At 37.4% G+C, this 19,491-nt stretch overlaps 1 protein-coding gene and 2 long non-coding RNA genes across 4 annotated transcripts in view; 2 read left to right on the top strand and 1 right to left on the bottom strand.

Moving 5' to 3' along the window:
• Positions 1 to 2,194: 2,194 nt before the first annotated feature.
• LOC124174883 (facilitated trehalose transporter Tret1-like) overlaps positions 2,195 to 19,491 on the top strand; it is a 69,073-nt gene continuing 51,776 nt past the window's right edge. The window contains exons 1-2 of one of the 2 annotated variants that reach the window (XM_046554486.1): positions 2,195 to 2,291; positions 2,971 to 3,124. In XM_046554486.1, coding sequence (XP_046410442.1) covers positions 2,986 to 3,124 — 139 coding nt within the window. In that variant the 5' untranslated portion in view covers positions 2,195 to 2,291; positions 2,971 to 2,985. Of the gene's footprint in view, positions 2,292 to 2,914; positions 3,125 to 19,491 lie in introns of those variants that run through there. The other variant, XM_046554476.1, reaches the window with a different exon arrangement.
• Positions 13,756 to 14,134, top strand: LOC124174904. Its single transcript, XR_006869025.1, has 2 exons — positions 13,756 to 13,821; positions 14,025 to 14,134. It is a non-coding gene; the product is annotated as an uncharacterized LOC124174904 (long non-coding RNA).
• Positions 17,253 to 17,631, bottom strand: LOC124174908. The gene is made up of 2 exons (XR_006869028.1): positions 17,566 to 17,631; positions 17,253 to 17,362 (listed from the first exon to the last, which is right to left on the bottom strand). It is a non-coding gene; the product is annotated as an uncharacterized LOC124174908 (long non-coding RNA).

Raw genomic sequence — 19,491 nt, 5'->3', positions numbered from 1 at the left:
CGCAGAGTCCCCCACCAACCCCGAAATAATAAGGTGAGCGTCAAAATTTATTGTCGATTTGATCCCGCTCAGAAAAACAGTAAGTGCAGAATTTTTTAAGAGAAAAAAATTCGTCATTGATCTAAGGTAAATCTTGTTCAGAGATTCGTCTTAAAACTCAGCGTTTAATTGTGTCGCGAATTGGTTTGCCTCCAATAATCAATACATATTTGAATCCAATTCGCCACGATATATTGCTTCTTGTTTAACAAATTATGTATCCCTAGATCGTTCAAGGTATCGGTCTTTCTGTTACAAAATTGGCAAATATTTCCGTACGATATTTGAAGAGAAAAAGAAGACAGATTCGAAGAAAATAAAAAAATACACATCGCCTGTACTTAGATCTGGGTCACCGAATCTATAGGCCAGCGGCTCAATCGTTACGCCACTTACTCTGGTACGCATCGAGTCTCACTAGGCGGCTTAAAAAGTATGCTGAAATCTGTGATGAAGATTCTCTCGAAAACGGCTCACCATTGGCACTGATGTCAAAACACAAGTTCGCTTATTTTTCCCCCCATTCACCCCGCGAAGTTTCGTATTTTTTCATTACTACCAGGAGCAGTGCTCTCGCAAAGTACACTGGACTCACTGAGGTATGAATAGGTATATGAGATTTTTACGGTAAACGATTCGAATTCAGTGCAAAATTTGATAAGTACTTTTTTCTCAACACGAGGACGTTGATTCTTTCATGGTTTTAGCATAAGGATATCAAAAAATAAAAATATCTGAAAGTTTCACAGATCCAAATTTCGAATCTGACGTTTTTTTTTTTTTTGAAAATGTAGTGTACCAAAGGACACTTTTGACACGACACAAAGTATAAAAAATTTATGATCATTAAATTTTATCACACAACACTTGTACCGTGCAAAGTTGAAATAGTTCTCACTAGAACACACATTACAAGCGTCTGAAAACTATCGATTTTTAATGAACATGAAAAAATCGATAGTTTTCGGATGATTGTAATATGTATTCTAATATTCTTGTTTGTCGTAAATATCATCAGCGAGAAAATTACTGTGATATGTGTTTGAATAATGATAACTATGCATTGTTATAGAGGGTTTGGAAAACTTGGAAAATCAGCCTCGAGGATCTACACATAAATTCAAAAAATATTCAATAGTTTACGAGTATTATAACTTTCGACGTAGAGTGAGATTTACCTATGTTAAATGAATGAGAAATGGAAATTAAAATAGCGACCGGTAGACTTGAGCCAAATAGCTCATCTTTTAGGACAATCGTTTTTTCAACAAACACTAACACTTGAAGGGGTAAAAGTGAAAAAAAAAAACGTTTTTGTAACCACCCTAGTGTCTTGGAAAAAAACTATGTACTCCATTTTCTCAAATTTTTGTTGCTTTTCAACAAATGTTTATATACTGAGAATAATTGTAATGCAGCAATTACACAGGAAGAGTTGTTATTTAAGATCATGATAAATCGAGACTGTTGCTTTTAAGTAATGTTTTGCTTGACAAGTGTTGTGCAGAATAGTTTATTGTAATTTTGACAGCAAACGAGGACATGCCTTGCTATAATTTTCTTGCAGAATTTTCACAGACGTTGCTAGCTGGGGTAGAATACTGATGGAAGAGTAAAGCTCAATGGTTTCGAGTTAGGTCATATTTTTATGTTTACTTTAAACTTAATACGGCCTCGATCACCGAAAAGCGAAACAAACGACAAACTTTATCATTCTATTCTATTGCGTGATGAAAAATCATCCATATCCTACGTACAATGACAGCTGAAATTTGATGTGATGAAACGTCTACAGAGTAAAAAATGCAAAGTATCAACTGCGAAACATTTTACAGAGAGCAAGTAAACAAGTTCAGGCGTGTTAGCATAACTATTTAGATACTTCAAAAATAATTATCATCGATTTATTGTCGAAACCGTGGCCAATTAAATATTAAAGTTATGTTACATCTGCCGAAGAGATGTTCGTAAGCGTGTACACGACCTAACTCGACATTGACCCTCATCACTTCTATCACCGCTCCACTGTGACATAAGAAACAAAATTCCAGCTTAAGGCCCCAGTTTGGCCTGGAGGTCGATCTCTTCAAATGTTCTCCTGGAAGTTAAGTAATAGTTTCTCGCAAGGTAGCCCTGCTTTCACTTCGAGGCGTGCTCCACGTCTGAACGATCGCTACACGGTCTAGTGTACAGTTAGTCGCCGGTCTGAACTGCCCGAGCTAACGTACTTTTCGGCTTTTGCAGATCTTGCGGTTGGTCGATGCGATTTCATGAAAGTTTTCTATTTTCACCTTGTGAAACGCGTATTACACTTGTGATCTTTTTCGATCTGAATTATTTCTGTATTCTACCTTAGTTAACGTAACTCTGTTTTACATATGTAACTTTGTCACGGATTTGCTGTTTGTATTAAATAAATGTTTGTCTCACGACGACTAATGTTAACCTGCTTGTGAGTGTCGCGTGACAGCCCACCGTTCATTTGTTGCTTTCACCGACTTGCTTCCTCGTCATTCTATAATCATTATTTTTCGATGTTCATGCTTGAAATAACATGGCAGAGTAGAATTTCAAACTTTTTCTTTGCTGACACGAAGTGTTTACGATCAATCAAGTTTCAAAAGATAAGTATTCTCCTGCTTATTCGGAATTATTGTATTCAAAAAGTTTCGAAATATTATTTCAAATAATATTAAATAATGCTTTTCTTCGTAAAAAAATTTCTGGCATCAGACTATTTCACATAAAAAATTGAAATATTTTGAATGCTTATTTTTTATATGATCTAAATCAATATTTAGCCACTTAATGAATAAAAGAAATTCAAACAGGATGAAAAATACTTGTTTTGTGAAACTTCATTTATAGTTTGAATTTCATGTTAATCAGCAAAATTTGAAGTTTCACCGATATCATCCTTCAATGTTTCAGCTAAAGTATTCTGCAATGGAGGATAAGACAGGTATCAAACAACTCAAGCAGCCTTTAATATTGCCCGAGTGTCAAGGCGTTGTAGATCCTAAAATTCAAATCCTTCCATCGAAGTCTACGAAATCTCAAGCATCATCGAATGCCATTGACGATGGTAAGTGTTTCCATATGAAATATATTTAAACCATACTAAAGATAAATTATTACAATCGGTAAGCCTAGAAAAATAGATTTGAGACGCGTGACGCTATTCAGATGTGACGTTGGCTCAATGTCGTCTACTGGTCGTCAGCTACGAATTTTACTACATCCTGAACTTTAAAAAATATCATGTAAAAAACTGGAACGCTCACACACCGTTCTCGAGTATGCCACTCTAGCGCGACCTTGAATCATCCCTACTACCGTAACCTACAGTCATCCGCAAAAACAAATCATCTCAGATACATCAGGAGAAAAATATGTTTGGTCAAAGACAACGGTGGATATGCGCTTTAAAAAATACAAATTGCTACTACAACTTTGATGATAATCACATAATTTCCGTGTAGATTATGATGAATCTTGCATGCATGTAACTGATAAGATATCGAATATTCGACTAACTTATTGATGTTTCTGTATTCCGCTGCGTGCTTAGCGGAACAGAGAGAGGCAAAACCACCATGCGAATGAACCCTAAGAGAGACCTTCGAAGGAGAATCTGACAATTCGAATCGAAATTTAGCGCGTATTTCAATACACGTAGCATCCAACTCATCATTTTTAGAGCCTACTTAGAACTTCAAGTTCGTAATATGAATTTTCACGTCCTTCGTAGTCAAAAAGTAGGGCCCAGTTTAATACTCGGAGCTTCCAGATAACCTCTTCAAGCACTGATAAACCTCTAACTTCTATTTTTAACTTCCAAGTCACGTAGGATTAAAGTTCACCTATTAATTATTACACATGCGTTCTATTGCTTCTAGTGTGTCTGCAATTTTAAAATATAAAGTTTTCCAAAAAGGGAGATAACTAGCCAGAATTCTTCATCATGGCAACACTAAGAAAATAGGAAAATGCAAGTACTTGTAAGCTAACATCAATACTGGTAACAGCGTGGTGAAGAAAATTTACGTGAATGAATGTTTTCTGACTCCATTTTTGTTTCCGCTATAATTAGTATAATAATTATGAATATTATTTGGTAGTACAAGGATAGATTTATACATCATGTTTTGATGTCTGTAGATAAGATATATGTAAAAAATTACTGCCCGCTTAAATAACCAAATGAAATAATGAATATTTCGCTAAATAAATAATTCAATAAACAAATACATCAACATATAAATAAACAATATATTATTGTACTAGAATTTAGTGTACACGTATATTATAATTCAATATACGATATACGACTTGGTTAAACGTCCTCCCGTGGAATAATAGGATACTCTTGATGCTGATCTGCACTGCTAGCATGGCCCTAGGTGCCAGGATGCAACGAGGGTTTTGCGAGTTCTCGCCAGACCCTCATTAGAACTTACACTGAGAAACTTTTTCTGGAAATAACTGGTGAAAATATATCAGAGTTTGGCATTTATCCTATGACTTTAGAGATAACGGGATAAAAATTTTGATTGTATCCTCATATCGAAATTTGATACTGGCATACCAGATCTTAATGAAATAATACAGAAAATTAGTGTGTTAAATATGCAGTATCCTGATTCTTTTTTTGGAAGATTTAGCGTAGGAAAAATTGATATGCTTCTTAGTAAATTGTCGCTAAAATTATGTCAATGACGAGCATAGTGAATATTATCAACTCAGAAGTATATTTAAAAAATTGATATGGTTAATGTCAACCAACAGTGAAACTGCAAATGAGATTAGAAATTGAGACAGCAGGACTTAATTTTTCGGATGGTATGTACGAAAATGTTTCTCGAATCTCTCTCCAAGTGATTACGATCTTCGCCGAGAACGCATGAAGCTGCCACTCTGTATTGGGGATAGGCGGATATAAGGAAGATTCCTAAAATTCTTGTGTCTTGTGCAAGGTTTACAGAGCCTAGCCTCACTACAGACAGCTCCGTAGAAGTATTTCAAATAACCCCTTCATTTTAAACCGAATACGCAAAAATTCACTCAATGATGGAATGAATAAGATATTATGTAGGTATAGATTTAGGTTACCACTAAGCGATTTTTGGAATTGCACCGATTCAATTGGTGTAATATTTCAAGCTTAGTACACGTAGAAGTTTCCGAGATTGTAGGATACGTGTCTCTACGTTTAAGTGACAAGTGTATTGTATTGCGTGATATTGTCGTGTAAGGTGTACGTGTGTACGTATAATACCAAACTTTGATATATTTTTACGACTTATCCACATAACTAGCTTCTCAGTGTGGAATGCAACATTTTGTTCAATAAAGAGGTTTTTATTCACATACAAAATAAACTTCTACAGACCCTCGAAATACTCACAACCGTAGGAGTCGAAGGTTCAAAACAGGCGCTAGACTTGGGCGACAGGATGCAACGATCGTCTTGCGAAGTTCTCGTGAAGCCCTCATTAGACTCTAGAATGCTGCATTTTGTCCATTATCTACTAGTTATAGCCGCTAAAGAGGTTTAATCCCACGCAAAATACACCTCTGAAGACGTAGTGTTGCCTGGGCATTCGTTATCTTCTTAGCGAATCATTTCGTATCGGTCATTTCCTTTGACTTGTGGGATTTTATACGGTCTCAAATACATAATCAAATACATTGTCGGAGAAGAATAAAGAGGATGCATCATCAAGTGAATTCGAAACTTGAACTTTGAATGAGTCCGCCGTATTAAGCGTCAAGCGTTATTCAACATGCTTTGAATATAGAACAAACAAATGGTTTGTTTATAACAACGCTTGGATGAAATCGACTGTCTCGGAAAAGCAAGCGAATTGACCGGACGTGTTGGGATCATCGCGCTTTTTACAATGAGCAATCCACGTAAAGCAGATCCTACATCCTCTCCGCCTTTCCGAGGCTTCACCCCGACATATATATATTTTTTTTTATTGTCAAACCAAGCCCATACTGAGTTCTCACGATGGCCACCAAATCGCTAACTCAGTATTGGGCAGCTGGTTCGCAGTTCCGACTCTGAATCTTCTTATTTTCCTGCTCAATTTCCGCGATATTTTCTATCACGACTACGTGTGACTCCTCTCGTTCGTCGTTAATCAGAGATACTGCTTTCTCTTCAATCAGTGATAACAGTTCGTTGTCTTCTCAGTGACGTATTTTTACTCCGAAGAACACCTCTAATGTACTGGTTCCCACACTCCTCTGGGAAGTGCTTTTATTGCACACTAAACGTTATCGACGTGTCGGAATCCCTTGTCGCAACAGTCGAGAGCGAGCTTCGTGAGAACTGAAATGATTATCCGGTTTATGTGTTCGACTTGTTCGTTTCCTTTCGATGCCCCTGTCGTTATCACTACGTGTTCGATATTCTCGTCCGTACAGTAATTTCGAAACTCATTCGATGTGAACGCCGAACCGTGATTACTGACAATACGCCATGGATTACCAAAGATCTTCTTATCACGTTTTCCTTCGGCAAGTATACACGTCACACAGCAGCTCACGCACTTCTCGAGCTTCTCGGATAACTTTTAAATACAGTATTCCGATTTGATACTCTCGAGCATTTTTTTGACACTAAAATGTCCATTTCCGTGTGTCGTACGTATCACATCTTGTTGCATACTCGTCAGCGATACGACGACGTTCTTCTCACCTACTCGCTTCATTAGAATCCCGTTTTCGTACACGTAGTATTCGTATGGTTCTTTCTCTAAAATAATTTGATTGCACGTAATCTCTCTTCATCTTGTTGTTTTCGAATCATCGGCATGTTTTATATTTAAACATATCTCTGAACCAACTCTGACCGCCAACTTTGAAATTTGAACTTTTGCCGACTTTCTCGGCGGTTCCGACCACTGTACCCCCCCAAATGAGCCGCCACTGCTTGTGGTTCAGGCGGGTTAATGGTATTCACCGCTATCCTGGCTATCTCTCTCTCTCTATTTTCTAGATAAGTAAATAATTTGACTGAATATATCGTTTCAATTCTATGTCTAAAATAGGATATATAATTGTAATAATTGTGTTACGGGCTTAAAGTGGTTTGATTCGACGAGCGGTTATTGAATCACCTCTATGCCCACCCAAGATGTTATTTGGGTAATTCGGATTCGGTCTCGTCGCTGTTCTCAATCCGGGAATGATGGAAGGAGTGATAATGAGATGGAGAAGGTGTACCTTTCGGGTTGTATAAAGGCTTTATTAGAATTAAGAAATGTGTAATTGCGTAACTAGGTGTTTTGGATTAGGAATAGGTGAAATGATTATTTAGACTGAGATTGAACTTGGAAGTTGGAGTTTAAGTTAATTATATGAATGTTGGAATTAGAATGAATCTGAGGTAAAGAGCAGGAGTAGACGAAAGATGCGCAAATGGCGGGAAATAGAATTAGCAGAGTTGGCAAAAAGCAAGTGGCGTGAGCCAGAATGGAAATAAGAGGACAGGAATAAGATGATAAGGTTCTGCAAGGATCGTGGGAGAGTGACGAGACGAGCGAGGCGTGTGGCGATACGCCGGACGTAACAATTGTAATAAATTCTATTAGTATTAGACCTACATTTTTTAGGTAGATGCTTCCATTTCAGACAGTCTTTAACAAGAGGATTTGATCCATCCGCTATATCACCATCAGGTCCTAATGTATAATGAAGGAGGCATCTGCGACAACTGGCAATGTCATCCATTTTCATATTCTCCGACAGTTTATCCTATACCTCATTGATGGCATTTGATGCGAACGTGTGGATGAATTCTTTTGGAAAAAAGGCATATCCATAGACCTTATTGCCCTTAAAAAACCCAATTCTTTGTACAGACGGAACGATTTCCCGAGAGCCGGTACACTCCTTCAAATACCAACTCAACTGCTGCACACTTTCAAAGGCGCAGTTGTATGATGGGATGTACTCAGGGTTGTTTGTCATCATACGAAATCGCGCCTTCCCCCGCATGCTTCCAGATTTTATCCGATGGAAAGTATCTATGACTTAAGTCAAGTCAGGGCGCCGGTTCCGTATATTTCGACAGTTGCGTCGAATAACCAGCTATATCGAGTTCGGCTTCAAAAACCGGCTACTTCGAGTTTCGCTTGAAAAATCGGCTATCTCGAGTTTCGCTTGCAAAACCGGCTATCTCAAATTGAGCTTGAATAGCCGGCTATTTCGGGTAAAGTTCAAAAACCGGCTATTTCGCGTTTGAAATTTTTTCGGCCGCAAAGTAAGTTGGTAGCACTGCTCGGCTGAATACGAAATTCGTAAGCGCCTCACAAAATTCAGGCAAGCTCCGTTTTGTGAATATAGGTATTATTATATATGCTTATCTACATAATTATAATGTAGAAATGAAAGTATAAAGTATCAGACGTATGTTGGGATGAAATTAAAGATTATCATTTTGGCATAAAGACGTGAAATTGGTAATGACATTAAATGTCATGAAATGAAAGTGTAAAGCATCAGGCGTATGTTGAGATGAAATAAAAGATTATCATTTCGGCATAATGACATGAAATTGGTAATATCATTAAATTGGTAATGACATTAAATTTCATGATGCCGAAATGATAATCCTTAATTTCATCTCGACATACGCCTGATGCTTTATACTTTCATTTCTGCATTATAATTATGTAGATAAGCATATAATACCTATATTCACAAAACGGAGCTTGTATGAATTTTGTGAGGCGCTTATGAATTTCGTATTCAGCCGGACAGTGCTACCAACTTAATTTGCGGCCGATCAAATTTCAAACGCGAAATAGTCGGTTTTTGAACTTTACCCGAAATAGCCGGTTATTCAAGCCTAATTCGAAATAGCCGGTTTTGCAAGCGAAACTCGAAACAGCCGATTTTTCAAACGAAACTCGAGATAGCCGGTTTTGCAAGCGAAACTCGAGAAAGCCGGTTTTCCAAGCGAATCTCGAAATCGCCGGTTTTTGAAGCTGAACTCGAGATAGCCGGTTTTGCAAGCGAAACTCGAGAAAGCCGGTTTTCCAAGCGAACCTCGAAATCGCCGGTTTTTGAAGCTGAACTCGAGATAGCCGGTTTTGCAAGCGAAACTCGAGAAAGCCGGTTTTCCAAGCGAACCTCGAAATCGCCGGTTTTTCAAGCCTGACTCGAGATAGCCGATTATTCTACGCAACCGTCGATTTAACGCAGTGTCCTGATTTAGAGACTTAAAAAAGGTGATTGTCGGTGGTTTTATTTTTGATAGGAAAAGAAAGAACGAAGCTTCTTAAGACTTCGAGTGTATTTTAACACATATTTGAAAGGTACGAGCAAACATTTTTGTCACCAAATTGTTGCAAAACGACAGCGTTATTAGTTGACCCGTTGACTGAAGAAAATATATCTAGTCAACGGTTGACCATTAAAGTGCCTCGTCGCTAGAGACTGCAATCGACAGGAAAGATACAGTATTTCTAGTCTAAAATGTGAAAACTACAATTATATTTAATTGCCACATAATGTAATTATCGATGTACTAAAACAACCCCAAAAAAACCGTGATATCATATTAATTTTCAAGCTCGAATGTAAAAAGTGACGATTTTTACAAAGAAAATTCTGAACGAAAGTGAATATGATTTCACGAGTTTTTCTGCGTTTTTTAATTCATCGCTGATAAAAATATATGTCAATTAAAAATAATCTTAATCTTCACATTTCAGACAAGAATTACGCGCTCCATCTTTCCTGTCAATTCGAGATTCCAGCGGCGAGGCGCTTCAATGATCAGCTAACAACTTCGCCATTATGCGACAATTAATGAAAAAACATTTTTCTCTTGTCCTTTCCAAACGTGCGTTAAAATAAACTCGAAATTTTACGAATCTTCGTTGTTTCTCTCGCTATCAAAAAAAAAAAAGACGACAATCACCTTTTCGCTCAAAAATTATCGTATTTGATTGATTTTTTATAAAAATATGTGTACTTTTCCCGATCTTTCGTTTGGCAGCATTTAGAGAACCCATTTCCATTTTGAAGCGACATAGAAGTTATTTTTTCTCCGTTATCTGATCTTATTATTGAACTTTCTTCGTTGTTACATACATATTTATCTGTATAATTAGTACATAATAGTACAAAACAAATCATTATAATCAACTATATTCATGTAAGCCAATAATAAAAAGTTGTATGTTACTATTTGTGCACGGCGAGTATAACATTTTTATAATATTTAATGGCAATTGTAATGATATTTTATCAAAAATTTTCAAAATTCATCTTGTTTAAAATAAAATATTTTATTTCATTTTTCGTGCAAGCCTAAATTCAATAGCTATCGATGCACTAATAAAATTCTATGATTTTTTATATAATTTTCTCGCAATCTTCTTGGTATAATGTAACAAAAAAAAATTATGTTAATCCTTATTCTTGACGTGTTCTAATTTTGATTAAAAAATGTTTATTAATATTCGAGGTGTACCCGTAAATGTAAATTGTTAAACATCTCTTAAACAGACAACTTTTTTGAAAACAAGTTGAATGCAAACTTGTATTTTTTCACGCTTAATCGATTGCAGTTGTTTAAATTTACCTAACTCTCTCGATGATGATGGAAATAAAACTTGTCCAAATTTTGTACCGTTTTCTGCAAGCAAAGACGGTCAAAGTGTAAATTTTTTTTTATATAATGATAGTAGAAGAAAAAAGCTTATGCGATACTTGATAGCCGATCGTAATTTTGACGGTTTCACATCGTTAAGACGTAATCACTTGCAATACTAAACTCCGGTTTCCGGCAACTTTTGTACAACACAAATATACAATTTTACACAAATTTTCAAAAATATGCAACAATTATTTCAAAAGTTGTGGTGAAACGACAAAAGAACAAATAGAAATGAATAAGTTCCGATTTCTTCATTAAAACAAAATTATATTTCAAAGTACATAATCTTGTGTAAAATTTTCCGCCAAACAAAACTTGTGTAAACTTCATCATAGGCCGGGATCTGGTTTCCAAGCTATGAATTTTTTTCAGAATTAAAAAGAAAGAAAAAATTATTTTATTCAATAATTTGTTATGTCCGGCGTATCGCCACACGTATCTCTCATCTTGACACTCTCCCACGATCCTTGCAACACCCTTATCATTTCGTTCCTGTCCTCCTATTTCCATTCTGTCTCAGACCACTCGCGTTTTGCCGACTCTGCTACTTCTATTTGGCACAATTTTGTACACCTTACGTCTAATCCTCTTTGCCTCATGGCATTCCGATTCCAACGTTCGACACGAGTAGTATAGATATGAGAGTTGTAACCCCAAAAAAATGGTGGCGTACCGGCATAGTAGCCCCAATTCCTACGTTACTGACAGCCGGTATGTTACCTCCGCGATGGTAAGCCTCACCCACGATATTGTTACCGGCTGAAGCGTTAACATAGGTGGCGCCACCCGTATTTTTGCTCGATTTTACCGACAGAAAGTTTGACAATGAAATTTTTGTGTTTACGGACTACGGAGTAGCTATTTTGATTTTTTCGCCGCCGGATGAGCGGATACTTCAAATATTTACCGTTAGATGGCGCAAATTTTTTACCGACAAAATAGTTGTTTCCGATCTTACCGATAGTTGGTGTTACTGGGCATTGCCGCAGGTTTGCCGCATTATAGATGAATCGATATTCCACCGATCGACTCTGCGTTGTTTCCAATGCTCGCCGTAAGATGGCAACTTTTTTTTATCATATGGTTGAGTGAAGTAGAACGTTTAAAAAAATTACGGTTGGATACTTTGAATAGATGTTTCTTATTTATCAGCAATTACATTCTGTTTTTGGCTTATACGTAATTATGGTAATAGATCATCTTATTTCAAATTGAGCAAATAACCTTACACACATTTTTCTTTATTCACATAATCATAATTAAACGTCTTATCCCAAAATTGACTTATACTAATTTCTTAACCGTACCACTAATCGGGCTGTACTCAACAATACAACAATGTACTGGAAGGTGGTGATGCAAACGACTTATGAGCATGAATCTCAGAGTGCGCAATCGATTCGTCGAATAACACAGGTTTCTGTATTCTTCTTATTTCTTCCATGGTAACACACACAGGATGCAGCGAACACGAATTCTTATTTTCCAAAATTTCCACGTAATCAAAGACCTAGGCTCTGGTGGGCAACTGATGATTTTTGACCATGACGTCTCACTTTTATAAATTTTGCCCAACTTTTTCGTCTCAAACACGATTCCCATTATTTGAGTGATTTGACGTGTAAACGCACAGTTATCGTTTCGCCACGAAAATTAATCAGCTCGTCGTCTTGATCGACTATTCTCAGCTGTAAATGATGTATCGACTGTACGGCGATTGGTAAGTGAATGACGTTGGCACTGTTGGCAGGCACGTCGACAAACTTATATCCTGATAGAACGGTTGGGAAAAACTCGTGAATCGTGTGAGCTCGACGCTCGTTTATGTACGCTCCTGTGGTCATGTTACACTCAACGCGTGAAGTATTAACCTTCAGTATGGCCACCGGTAATTCTGATTTATGAGTAACATATCGTGCTAGCTCAACCACTTTAAATCCCAATAATCGGCCGATAGCATCTTTGGGTTTAAAGTCTACTACTTGATTGCACGTGACTTCACTGTTCAGCTCGTTGTCGTTGGCTCTCAGACTGAGGGTGATGTCGGAGGCTAGCTCCTTACGCAGAAAATTTTCAATATAATTTCATAGCTTCCCGTGGGTATCGTGATGACCTCTCTGCTGTTGTCCGCTCGTTTCAGGTAAAATTTATTACACGTCTCATGAATATTGGGTATTGAATTGAATGTCAGGAACTCGACGAGTCCGGGAACATAGTTTTTCTTCGGTGATAACTCGGTTGGCGGGAAATATTGAGCCTCCAGCACGGAGGATGTGCCGGACAGTGTTAACGTCAACGATTCCGACATGACTAATGCTTGTTCATGTGACACTTGTCTTTTCATAACTATCCGCTGAGAAATTTGAGACACAAGTGGCCGCAAATCATGGTATCATATTCCTGATACCTCTTATGATTGTATTCAACGCTACCAACACCGAGATACCTCTTCAAATTCTTAGGCGGTTTCAGATCACTCAAACTATCGAAATACACCAAGTGGTCACCATTTTTCTTGTACGCAACCCAATGTGTCCCTGGACCGTTTTTATCGTCAAAATTAATAATTGCAGATTCTCGCATTTTTGGTCCTGATTTCGGTAGATCATTCCGCATGAAAAATCCACGAAAATGTGAAATTTTCATACTTTTAGCATATTTGCGTAAATCAATGATGGTGAGAGCTCGGAGTGGTAGCTTTGCTAGTTTTTTGCCGGTCGTAAATACAGACCCATGCTGCTGCGGTAGGGGCTCAGGTATAATCCCTTGCCTAGCGCAATCGCCTCCATTGTTGCATTGTGCCGTTCGGTTTTGTTCGAGTGATGTTTGTTGACACTAGCTTCGTTCGCTGTGATCCGCCGCTTGGAGGGGAGCTGCGAAACGATCGCAGCGCGCGGGGTGGCGAGTAGTGAGTTGAGCCAGCGTGTGTTGTGATAGCATTTTGTATGAGAAACAATAGAAGGTATGTGGAATTACACTTGTTATGCTGTTAACTGCAAAAATAACGGTAAAACTAGTGATTGTATATTTTACAAATTTCCAACTGCATCACATAAAATAGTTCAAAGGCAAAAATGGATTACTGCTGTGAAAAGAAAAAAGTAAGTAATATAACTTTACTTTCGATGCCTTAGTTTTCTATATTTTTAAAATCAAGCCAACTATATCAATAGGTGAACTGTTATGCTATCTGCATGAAACACTATATAAATACATAAGTATTATTGTTTTTTACAGTCCTGATGGTTCAAAGTGGACTCCAAAAACTCATCATGTGATATGTAATGCTCATTTCATTGGCAAGAAAAAATCAGATGATCCTGCGAGTCCAAGCTACGCGCCAACTCTATTCCCTCCAGTTTATCATGCAAAGCAAGTAAATGAAAAAGCTGTTTTGAGCAGGTAAATGTATGAGAAGTAAAAAAATAATTATAAAATTGAATAATATATACATCGATATTTATATAATAACATATGTATCTATTAATTATAGGTACAATTGACTCATGAACCGAAGAAAGACTCTTCACAAGCATAACATCGGAGTGAATTGTGATACTGGAAATCAAGTTAATGACGACCCCAACAATGTTGTCAATAATATTGGACATGAACCTATGGATATAAGCAGTGCCGAAGTAATTGTAAAGTGATCAAGAGTGTCAAGTAGATTTTGTAAGTTCTGCTGGTATCGAACAAACAAAAACTTTCACTTGTAACAGATATATTTACATGACTAACTACTGCGATGCTGAAGTTCAAACTGAAATACCGGAAATTGCCACTCTCAAAACTATTGTGAATAGGAAAAAAATGAAAGATGAAGAGGCACAATGCGGCACATCGTTAACAGATAGAGTAGATAAGTCGGTTGGTTTTAACGGAGCTGTAGGTGAACAAAATAGGAAACAGCATAGTTTCTGTGGTTTTCCATCTATTAAGACCGATGAAGATTTATTAGATATTGCTGGAGTGAACTTCCAGAACTTTAATTTTTTATTATCTAAAACTGAAAACCCATCGGAAAGATCTACAATAACAAGAGAACAGAGGCTTTTAATTTTTTTAGTGAAAATTAAAACTGGACTGACATTTTCAGCCATAGCAATTTTCTTTGGTTTACATCGGTCAACTGTCTCCAAGATATTCTTTTCAACTTTACAATATTTGAGTTCGTCAACTGCAAATTTAGTGTTTTGGCCAAGTAGAGCTGCCGTACAGAAAACTATGCCGGAATGTTTTAAACCTCAGTACTCTAATACTCGGGTTATCATAGACTGCACTGAATTCAAGATAGATGTTCCGTCAAGTGTTGACGACCGTATTTACTGTTACTCTCATTATAAGAAAGGTTTTACAGCAAAAGTACTGATTGGAATCACACCATCTGGGTTCATCTGTTTCAAATCGAAAGTTGCTGGCGGTAGAAAAGGTGATTCCCAATTAACTATTGAATCGAATTTGGTAGATTCATTGGAAGATGGTGATGTGGTTTTAGCAGATAAAGGTTTTCCTGAAATCAGATCTATCATTGATGCAAGTGGTAAACGAGTATTTCTTATTATGCCACCATTTTTGGAAAAAAAATCAGAATTTTCGAAAGAAGAAACAGATCTGACTTACAACATCGCAAGAGTTCGAATTCATATAGAAAGAATTATGCAACGACTTAAAACATATCAAATTTTGTATAAAATTCCAGAACATTTGTTTTTTTGCATCGATAATATTATTCATGTTATCTGCGTCTTAGTAAATTTACAGCCACCAATTTTTTCTAATAAAACAAAAACTATCAAGTAGAATAATAAAAACCTTTATTCGTAAAAACTTTTCACTTCACTGTTACAATGGAAATATCACTTATTTGATAATATTTTGCTGATTTGGATATTTATCAGTATGCCTCTAATGTAAATTAACACGCCGGCTGTTTAGCTTTTGAAACCGCTAGGTGGCAGCACGAGCGAGGCTCACAGCGAGTGCCTGATAAAATTGGCGGCATCCTGCCGTTCCTCATTTCAATTCTGGCCGGTCTAAGCGCTACTGGGGCTCTCTCTAGCGGGTGGTGCCGCGGGTATTCGCTGTGAGCCTCATATACAATGAAAACCACTACCTTTTACGAATAAAGGTTTTTATTATTCTACTTGATAGTTTTTGTTTTATTAGAAAAAATTGGTGGCTGTAAATTTACTAAGACGCAGATAACATGAATAATATTATCGATGCAAAAAAACAAATGTTCTGGAATTTTATACAAAATTTGATATGTTTTAAGTCGTTGCATAATTCTTTCTATATGAATTCGAACTCTTGCGATGTTGTAAGTCAGATCTGTTTCTTCTTTCGAAAATTCTGATTTTTTTTCCAAAAATGGTGGCATAATAAGAAATACTCGTTTACCACTTGCATCAATGATAGATCTGATTTCAGGAAAACCTTTATCTGCTAAAACCACATCACCATCTTCCAATGAATCTACCAAATTCGATTCAATAGTTAATTGGGAATCACCTTTTCTACCGCCAGCAACTTTCGATTTGAAACAGATGAACCCAGATGGTGTGATTCCAATCAGTACTTTTGCTGTAAAACCTTTCTTATAATGAGAGTAACAGTAAATACGGTCGTCAACACTTGACGGAACATCTATCTTGAATTCAGTGCAGTCTATGATAACCCGAGTATTAGAGTACTGAGGTTTAAAACATTCCGGCATAGTTTTCTGTACGGCAGCTCTACTTGGCCAAAACACTAAATTTGCAGTTGACGAACTCAAATATTGTAAAGTTGAAAAGAATATCTTGGAGACAGTTGACCGATGTAAACCAAAGAAAATTGCTATGGCTGAAAATGTCAGTCCAGTTTTAATTTTCACTAAAAAAATTAAAAGCCTCTGTTCTCTTGTTATTGTAGATCTTTCCGATGGGTTTTCAGTTTTAGATAATAAAAAATTAAAGTTCTGGAAGTTCACTCCAGCAATATCTAATAAATCTTCATCGGTCTTAATAGATGGAAAACCACAGAAACTATGCTGTTTCCTATTTTGTTCACCTACAGCTCCGTTAAAACCAACCGACTTATCTACTCTATCTGTTAACGATGTGCCGCATTGTGCCTCTTCATCTTTCATTTTTTTCCTATTCACAATAGTTTTGAGAGTGGCAATTTCCGGTATTTCAGTTTGAACTTCAGCATCGCAGTAGTTAGTCATGTAAATATATCTGTTACAAGTGAAAGTTTTTGTTTGTTCGATACCAGCAGAACTTACAAAATCTACTTGACACTCTTGATCACTTTACAATTACTTCGGCACTGCTTATATCCATAGGTTCATGTCCAATATTATTGACAACATTGTTGGGGTCGTCATTAACTTGATTTCCAGTATCACAATTCACTCCGATGTTATGCTTGTGAAGAGTCTTTCTTCGGTTCATGAGTCAATTGTACCTATAATTAATAGATACATATGTTATTATATAAATATCGATGTATATATTATTCAATTTTATAATTATTTTTTTACTTCTCATACATTTACCTGCTCAAAACAGCTTTTTCATTTACTTGCTTTGCATGATAAACTGGAGGGAATAGAGTTGGCGCGTAGCTTGGACTCGCAGGATCATCTGATTTTTTCTTGCCAATGAAATGAGCATTACATATCACATGATGAGTTTTTGGAGTCCACTTTGAACCATCAGGACTGTAAAAAACAATAATACTTATGTATTTATATAGTGTTTCATGCAGATAGCATAACAGTTCACCTATTGATATAGTTGGCTTGATTTTAAAAATATAGAAAACTAAGGCATCGAAAGTAAAGTTATATTACTTACTTTTTTCTTTTCACAGCAGTAATCCATTTTTGCCTTTGAACTATTTTATGTGATGCAGTTGGAAATTTGTAAAATATACAATCACTAGTTTTACCGTTATTTTTGCAGTTAACAGCATAACAAGTGTAATTCCACATACCTTCTATTGTTTCTCATACAAAATGCTATCACAACACACGCTGGCTCAACTCACTACTCGCCACCCCGCGCGCTGCGATCGTTTCGCAGCTCCCCTCCAAGCGGCGGATCACAGCGATATGCACACGAACATTCTTCCCAGTCCCATGCGCAGCCAATGAGCATCCGCCAACGCCGACTCGACGGCCGTACGACCTGGTTGCATGGCGACCTTTGCAGATGTGATGATGGATTTAAGATTCACTGTCCTCTTCCGCTGTTTACTCTTCTCGCCTATTGTAGATTTCTTCTTTGTAGCCAGCCGCTCCAAGTTTCGACCGCTTCATAGCTAAGCCCATTCTGAGTTTAGATTTAGCTTTCATGGTGTTGATGAGTCCCCAGGCTACGGCTTTTCACCCACACTAGCGTCCCTGGCCAAGACGCGATTCCACGCCTTCTCAGCGAGCACTTTGTCGGCAAGATTTCCCGCTTATATCTTGATTCTTTGCGTATGCAATGTCGTGGTCTTTACACACAGCGTCCAGTGGATTGATTCCCAAATCGCCACGAGCCAACCTCTTGGTTAATTTCGTTCCGGGTCCGCAGTACTGATACCCCGGCACGTGCAATTCAACCCGGAGATGATTGATGATTTTATTTAGCAAACCTCCACCGCGCCTCTTCCGTGTGCACGTCCTCATAGTCGAGCAACAACTAACGAAAGTTCTATAAAAGGATGAATTTATATGCTGTAATCTTAGTTCTCGTTCTCATGTTGAACAAACATCATGAGATTTCAAAATCAGCCTGATAAACTACCTGTCGCGAATTTCGACAAAATGGTTCGGCATGGAAAGAGGAAGATAGAAAAACGACATGGAAAATTGCTGCCAAATACTGCGAGAGCAGTATTTTGCGGGCCGTCCAATTGTGGTAAAATTAACACTCTTCTCTCACTCATCACCCACGGCAGTGGATTGCGATTCGAAAATGTCTACGTCTATTCGAAATTTCTCATTCAGCCAAAGTATCAATTTTTGCAAAAGTTACCAGAACCCGTACAGGACGTGGGTTATTTCCCGTTTCGCGGGAACGATGAGGTTATAAAACCGGAAGATGCTCGCCCCAACTCTATTATGATTTTCGACGATGTGGGTTGTGAAAAGCAGGATAATATCAGAGCATACTTCAGCATGGGCAGGCATCGCGATGTCGATAGCTTTTATCTAAGTCAAACATATGCGCGTATTCCAAAACACCTGGTGCGTGACAAAGCAAACTTATTGGTGCTATTTCGGCAGGATGAAATGAATCTGAAACATATCTACAACGATCATGTAAACACCGACATGATGTATCAGCAATTTAAAGACTTGTGCTCGGCATGCTGGAATGACGGTAATTACAGTTTTACCGTAATTAACAAGGATAGCGGAATCAATAGGGGAAGATACAGGAAGGGGTTTGACTGCCTTATAAGCATAAACTAACGTAAACTTGCACAGTTTCATTGCAACAATCGAGTCGGCAACATGGAGAGTACCAAGATTCATAAGCATAGCGATACATTGAGTGAAATATCGAAAGCATGCGATGTCATACGTCGGAAGCACAAGATAATCAAGCTGGACAAAAACACGACCGAATAGGTTATGGGGGAGGTATTCAATCCTTTAGTAACACTGTTGCAAGAATTGGCCGATACTTCAAAGCAGCAGCAGCATATTAAACAAGAAATTAAAACGGAATTAACGGATGTTGCAATAAAAAAAGAAGAAGAAACGGATGACGAGAGTACCGGGGATGACG

Source organism: Neodiprion fabricii, chromosome 1 (genome assembly GCF_021155785.1).
Source record: "Neodiprion fabricii isolate iyNeoFabr1 chromosome 1, iyNeoFabr1.1, whole genome shotgun sequence".
Taxonomy (NCBI): Eukaryota; Metazoa; Arthropoda; class Insecta; order Hymenoptera; family Diprionidae; genus Neodiprion; species Neodiprion fabricii.
The sequence above is the reverse complement of the archived record's forward strand: the minus strand, read 5'-3'. Positions and strand labels throughout refer to the sequence as shown.